General features: G+C 38.3%; 1 protein-coding gene across 1 annotated transcript; it reads right to left on the reverse strand.

The window, feature by feature from the left end:
- Window positions 1-1,889: 1,889 nt before the first annotated feature.
- Window positions 1,890-6,421, reverse strand: LOC131077843 (disease resistance protein Roq1-like). The gene is made up of 3 exons (XM_058015418.2): window positions 5,871-6,421; window positions 4,683-5,754; window positions 1,890-2,508 (listed from the first exon to the last, which is right to left on the reverse strand). The coding sequence occupies exons 1-3, from the start codon at window positions 6,419-6,421 to the stop codon at window positions 1,999-2,001; spliced, it is 2,133 nt and encodes a 710-aa protein (XP_057871401.2). The 3' UTR covers window positions 1,890-1,998.
- Between the last annotated feature and the right edge of the window lie 413 nt (window positions 6,422-6,834).

Raw genomic sequence — 6,834 nt, forward strand, 5'->3', positions numbered from 1 at the left:
AAATAAAATGAAGAAGATTGTAGATCAAAATAAGAAACCAAACAAGGATTGAATGGACAAACCTTTTCATAAGGTACAAAACTTGATAAACATAATAATTTTATACCATCTGTAGATATCTTCTTCTAAGACTTTGATGAGGGTTATGAATACATTGTCAACCATTGAAGGGAATCTTCAACCATTGATGGAGGGTTAAGGAACATTTAGGGCTCATTGATGTCATTTACAATCCAACATGCGACCTATTACAATTTTGATAAGACTTTTTATCATACATATATCCTATGCAATGTTGGAAGTGTCTCCTGATAGGATTCATGTAAATCTCTTGTGTACACTTTAAATCTTGATAATTTCCCCTAGAGTTCACTACTCTTGCAAGTCTTCTACACCACCCTTCATAAATGAACATCTGTATAGTTTTCTCTAAGTGCTTTAACCTACAGATTTTGATTAACTATGTAGAAAGCCTAGTGTTCTTGGATTAATAGGGATTTTACCCAGCTCCTCTAAGAAGCAACACTAACCCCTTTTCCATCTTTATAAGAATGGTCTCTTTATGGTTTTTGGCAACTATGTTTTCTCTCTACATATGCTGCTCACAGAGAATCAAAATCATATGAATTGATTTTTTCAGCTAACAAAGTTTTGTAGAATGGTTATACTTTTTGCTGCAGTTTTCGGGCAGTTGCATTCATGTCCACTCTAGATGTACTAGTGACTTTTTGCATTTGGGATTCTTTGGATGTAAGTTGGCTTACCAATTTATATTTTTAAGTTTGTGCGCTTCTCTAAGTGGACTGGCTATAGTTTATGGTCTATTATGGACTGTTTGAGTCCCACACCTGAATTGAAAAATCAGTTTGCTGCTCTTGCTTTCCTGCGTTCTACTTGCTGGGGGATTCACAGAGGTGCAGAACAAATGCATATAGTATTTTATTATGCTCTTGATTGTTTTAACTTGTAATGAGTATACATTGGATGGGTATATGCATTATGTGTAATGGATGAAACCGAATCAGTGCTGGCAGAATTATCGATTTCAAATTCTTGTAATGGACATCCATGCTCCTAACATTAAAATGTCTCTGTTTGAGCCCCGTTTTGCATGGAGGATTATCTAGGATGCGCTACTTGGGGATATATTTGTGTCTTGTTCAGCTTCAGGTTAGTGACAGTTTGGGGCATCACTCGGGCATATCTATTAGTCTTCTTCTGTTTCATAACAGTGACAGTTTGTGAAGTTGTTTGAAGGCCTTTACACATCCAAATTTCAACTTCATTACTAATTGATCTATGCCAGTTTCTGCGGTTATAATGTTGCTAAGGTTTGATTCTCACCGTTTTAGTTTACAACTTTACCCATTTTGCCATTTTGACTTTGTAGTTTCAGCTTCGTATAGTTCTCACAGATTCATGCAAACATCTTGCATATGTCTTTTGTATACGTTTGTGTGACAGCTGTATAACAGCTGACCTACTGGGATGATCCATATAACCGGATTCAAGGATGTTTTAAATCTGGGCAGGGATGGAGATTTATCAAATTTTGTTTATCTATTAAAAGAATATGTTACATGTTGAATACATATAATGCATGAGAGTTTACTGATTCAATCGTGATAGGACATCTTGATCCAAGTTCAATTTTCTGCAAGGTTAAATTTTTTGGGGTTCAAAAATGGGTCACATTCAAATCATAGATGGGACTGCTCTCAAAGAGTTGATAACTGAATGGTAGAGTACCCAGCGGCAAATAAGAGCTCTTATATTTGATTCTTAACTGATTTATAAAAAGTTAAACAGCTTTCAGCAATACAGAGGAATTTTTTTTATAGAAGTAATATTCACCCATTGCTCATATAAACATAATGACCAACCTTCTATAGTTTCCACAAATTGATGAAAAATTCTTTTGAAACTTTAATTTCTTCTCCCTTATGATAATTATAGGTCATTTTCCAGTATCCTCCGTACTTTTGATACATTGTAAGGTTAATGGCAATGCTCCAACAATGCCAAAATTTGATAAAAAGCGTGTACTCTTTTACACTCCTTCCCTTTACTCATTATGACTGCCATTCCTTTCTCTATCACATATTTTTCTGGCTGATGGTCAACTTCTATGGCGTCAACAAATGAATTCTTTAAATCTTCCATAAGCAAAGAACCTTCTGCAAACACACCTATGTATAACCATTTCCCCTGTCTCAATCGCATAGAACTGCAGCTCGAGCCACTCAATCCATCTAACTCTCTACGGACAGATACCAAAAAGGATGTATCTTGATAACAGTGGACAACAAAAAATATGATGATAGCAGTTGCATTCCGTAAACAGGTCTCTGGAAATTGTAACATCCACCACCCATCCTGAACCATTGAAGCATCCTCAACTAGAGTCAACTTGTCAACCACATTAAGGTTGGGGAACGCAAGAGAGTTTACAATGGAATCCACATTTCGGACTGCCCTTCCAGCTATTGTCATTTCGCAGGGCCATCTCTGCACATAGCAAAATTCAGTAAATTAGGCAGTTTTGCATCAGATTAGTAAATCTATGTCTAATAACTTCTACTATCTGTACCTGTATAGTTCCAATACAAGTTTCAAGAGCTGATCTTGTATTTGCTACAAGCTGTAGCCTTTTCAACCTGTCCGTACCCTCCAAACTTCTTATGCCCGGTTGGTTCCAGAAGGTGTTTAGGGTCAACATCTCCAGTGATCTCAAATGTTCAAAACCCTGGATAATGCTAACTTGGCTTGAAACTTCAATATCAAGTTCTTTTAAGGAATTCAAATTCTCAAAACTCGGCAGTTCATCTAGCTCTGGACACCGGGATATCATCAGCTTCTCAAGGTTTATGAGACCACCAATACCGCTTATGTTCTTCAGCTTATTACATGCATTCAATCTCATGAACTTGACTGTTATTGGAAGGGTTATTATCTTCTCTAAGTATTTATTTTCTACTATTTAAAAAGTTTCAAGGCTGGGACAACATTCTTCAGAAATTGATATCCTGGACACCCATGTGGCCCATAGAGATATCTTTCTGAGCTGCCGAAGTCTGGTGAGCTTGCAAATTGAAGGATCAACCTTGTTCAACACTTTATACTTCTTAAAATTGGGCACTTGTGGGTTTGCAAGAGGTAGATTTCTGATTGGGGTGCTGATAAGCTCCAATGTTTGAAGGTTAGATAATTGTCCAACCCCTCCTCGTAAATACTTCACACCTGACCACCCTAGTTTCAAATATTCTAAATGACCTAGATGTCCTAAAGACTCGGGTAGATACTTCAACTTGGGGCAATGATTAATTGTGAGTCTGGTCAAGCAGGATAAGTTTCCCAAAGACATAGGTAGGCTTCTCAGGAATGGACTCCCTACCTTTAGCACTTCCAGTTTACTTAATTTATCAATGTTTGCCGGTAGTTCCTTTATGCTAGTACCATCTAAATAGAGCTCTCTCAGATAAGCCTGATTAGTTAATTTATGGGGTAACTCATGTAATTTCTGGCAAAATGTAAATTTCAAAACCTCAAGTTTTGTAATGTTTTCCAGAATGTCATTTTTTAATGTAAGATTCAGGCAAACTGATAAATCAAGATATTGTAGCTGGGTTAGCTGCTTAAAAGAAACAGGCAATGCGGTCAACTGCTTGCAAAAGTACAAATCTACGTGCCTCAGGTTTGTTAGATCCCCAAAATGGGTGGGTAGGGATGCCAGCATGGTGCAATATCGTAGCTCCAGATGCTCTAATGATTGGAGATTAGAGAACTCTTCTGGGAGTCCTCTAATCTTAAACTCTCCGGAATTGAGACCACCAAGTAACGCCATCTTTTTCAAGTGCTCCAGAGATCCTATTGATGTTGGAAAGCTTTGCAATATAAACTTGTCTGGACTGGAAGTAATAATCAGCTCTCTCAGCTCAGGAAAAGGAGCCTGTAGAAGTTTAATTTCAGTTAGGGAGAAAATATGATTGGAAATGTTGTCCAAAAGAGTTGTAAAGGAGGATACATACGTCTCCATTGGGCTCCCACAGATCTTCTAAGGCCCCAGCATCATGGAGCTCTAAAACGTTCAAATTTCTCAATGAAAGCCAGGATGGAAGCCTCGTGTGCTGGAAGTCAAACCAGCGAAGCCAAAGCAGGTCTCTTGATAATTCAGCAAATTGTTGGCTGAAATAATTGCCTTTAACAACAAGAAGTTGTAATCCAAGGGAAGAAGTTGTGTTGCTTGTGTTGCCCACTAGAAGCTTCATACAATCTTGGAAAGGTGGTGTGTAGTGTGACATACAATGAGGATACTCTTCAAAATCAGCATATATAGTGATTGCAGCCATTATCCCCCTAATAGGCAGTCTTTCCTGAATGATATAAAGAACATAATGAAACTTAAAAAATGATTGAATTGGCCAAAAAGAAATATAGAAGGCTTTGGATGCATTACAAGGTTCAGGTTTAAACATATTGACTTGTTCAGGTGGCTCAATTGAAATCATATTGGTTTTCTTAAAATCATATTGGTTTTCTTAGTAAAGCCCATCTATTAGTGTAATTTAAAATAAGCCACCTAGTGTAATTTAAAATAAGCCACCTAAACAAGAATGTGCTGTTTAAGCCAAACCTATTATCACATGAATGTGACTTGGGAATAAAAGAAGCTTGAAGCTTACCTTGGGTTGTTTCTGAAACTGAAACCAGAAACGGCAGGGTGTTTGTTTAGTTGCAATCTCTCTTCCCAAGTCACGAAGATGGTCGTGCATTCTTATGTGGTTCCGATAATCAAGCTCCACAAGAGACTTATTCACAAGTGTTTCTAGACTGTGCAGACCACTCCATCCTGATCCATCCCATATTGTGATGGCCAAACCTTTCTTTTCCCCAATAAAGAAGCAAGCTATATCCAAGAATATCTCCTGCTCTTCTTCATCCAGTGCATCATAGCTTACTCTCAGCTTCTGTTTAATGTTGTCAGGCAGTATTCTGGAGATCTTTTGCAACTGAGACTTCCAATAAACCTTGGACTTGCCATAGAGATGTCCTCCAAGGACCTTGAGTGACAAAGGTAACCCATTGCAAGCATTTAAGAACTGTTCAACTAGATCTTCAAAACCATGGGTTGGGCAAGGCTGTAAGAAGGCATGCCAGCAGAAAATCTGCCTTGCATTGGATCGATCCAAACCTCCCATTTTATAGATAGATTTTATGCTGGAGCAAGTAAGAACTTCCATGTCCCTTGTAGTGACAATAATCAAGCTGCCTGCTCCAAGGTTGTCCTTTGCTGGCAACAGAGCATCTATTTGGTCCATATGATCAATGTCATCCAAAACAATAAGCACACGAATGAATCTTAGGCGATATGCCAGTACTCCCTTGCCTTGACTGATACTGTCAAATGTCAAACCTGTGACATGCAGCAGGTCCTCCAGCAGTTTTTTCTGCAACTTATGCAGCATGTTTTTGGCTGCAGCATCTCTCACATCAAAAAGAAAACTGGACCCCTGGAAGGACGAGATTTTCCTATTATACAAATCTTTGGCTAGAGTAGTTTTACCACACCCGCCCATGCCCACAATCCCCACAATTTTGACATTCTCCGTACACTCAACGGATTTAAATGCAGCCTCCTCAAAGTCTGCTACAGTTTCATCCAAACCAACTGGATGTTTTGCCACCTCTAATGGGACGTTTTTAACCACTTCCAATACAACATTCACGATATTCTTCAACAGTCTTCCCTCATCACTAAACATTTAGAACAAAATGAGTCAAACTCCAGTAACCAGGATTTTCTCAAAAAACACTGATCATAGAGGTAATCTAGATACACAAATGCGAGAAATGAAATTCCTGATACTTACTTATTAAGCTTGTTGAGCTCCCACCCACAATAGAATGAGACATTATGCAGAGCACTCTTCCACTGATCGAGCTGAAGGGAGCTGTATCTGCCACTTTTTTCATGTTGTGCGAATGAGCTAGCATAGATTGAGCCTCCTCTCCCAACCCATCTGAGGTCACGAGGCTGAACATCATAGAAAATAGGAATAATTTTGGTGCCAGTTTTGAGCATGAAGGACAGCTCGGCCAAACACCAGGGGGATTGTGCATACTTCTTGGAAAATATGGCGATATGAAGTGAAGCACTACGCATTGCATAATTTATGGTCGCTGGTAAGAAATCCCCCAACTGAAGCTCTTCTTTATCCAGAAAAACTCTTAGTCCCATGCAATCCAGTGTATGGTAGATGGTGCTGGCAATTGTGCGTTTAGTATCAATTCCACGATGGTTAATGAATACATCGTAGGCACGCATTGCTGATGATGAGGTGGTTGCAGAGGATGCACTTCTCTCAAATCCATTTCCAATCTCATTCTCTTCTTCCCAACCTCCAAATGAAATACTGTCCATGTTGGGAAAAATGGATGAGATGCAGCTTCCACCGGGCAGACCATGATTTATAAAGGTTACCAAGATTGTTTTTAATCATAGAAGTTAAAAATAAATTTATTCTAACTCAAATGAGTTGGCACCATTATTTTTAAACATTGAATTTGTCAACTGTCATTTAGGAGTTTGCTTTACCATCAATATAGGTGCATGAATATTTATTCAGTCTTATCTCTTAAATCATACATCTAAGATTTGAATATAGATACATGATTAATCAAGAAACGTAACATTGTTGATGATGAGGTGGTTGTAGAAAATACACTTCTCTCAAATCCATTTCCAATCTTATTCTCGTCTTCCTAACCTCCAAATGAAATAATGTCCATGTTAAAAAAAAATGTATGAGCTGTAGCTTCCACTAGACAGACCAT

Source organism: Cryptomeria japonica, chromosome 9 (assembly GCF_030272615.1).
Source record: "Cryptomeria japonica chromosome 9, Sugi_1.0, whole genome shotgun sequence".
In the NCBI taxonomy this organism is placed as follows: domain Eukaryota; kingdom Viridiplantae; phylum Streptophyta; class Pinopsida; order Cupressales; family Cupressaceae; genus Cryptomeria; species Cryptomeria japonica.

What these genes read in the sequence shown, in the direction of transcription:
- LOC131077843 (XM_058015418.2), bottom strand. Translation starts at nt 6,421, where the DNA reads ATGGACAGTATTTCATTTGGAGGTTGGGAAGAAGAGAATGAGATTGGA. An exon ending in GAGCTCAACAAGCTTAATAA is followed by an intron (nt 5,755 to 5,870) that starts GTAAGTATCAGG and finishes CTAAATGTTTAG; the next exon opens with TGATGAGGGAAGACTGTTGA. An exon ending in AGTTTCAGAAACAACCCAAG is followed by an intron (nt 2,509 to 4,682) that starts GTAAGCTTCAAG and finishes TGCTATGTGCAG; the next exon opens with AGATGGCCCTGCGAAATGAC.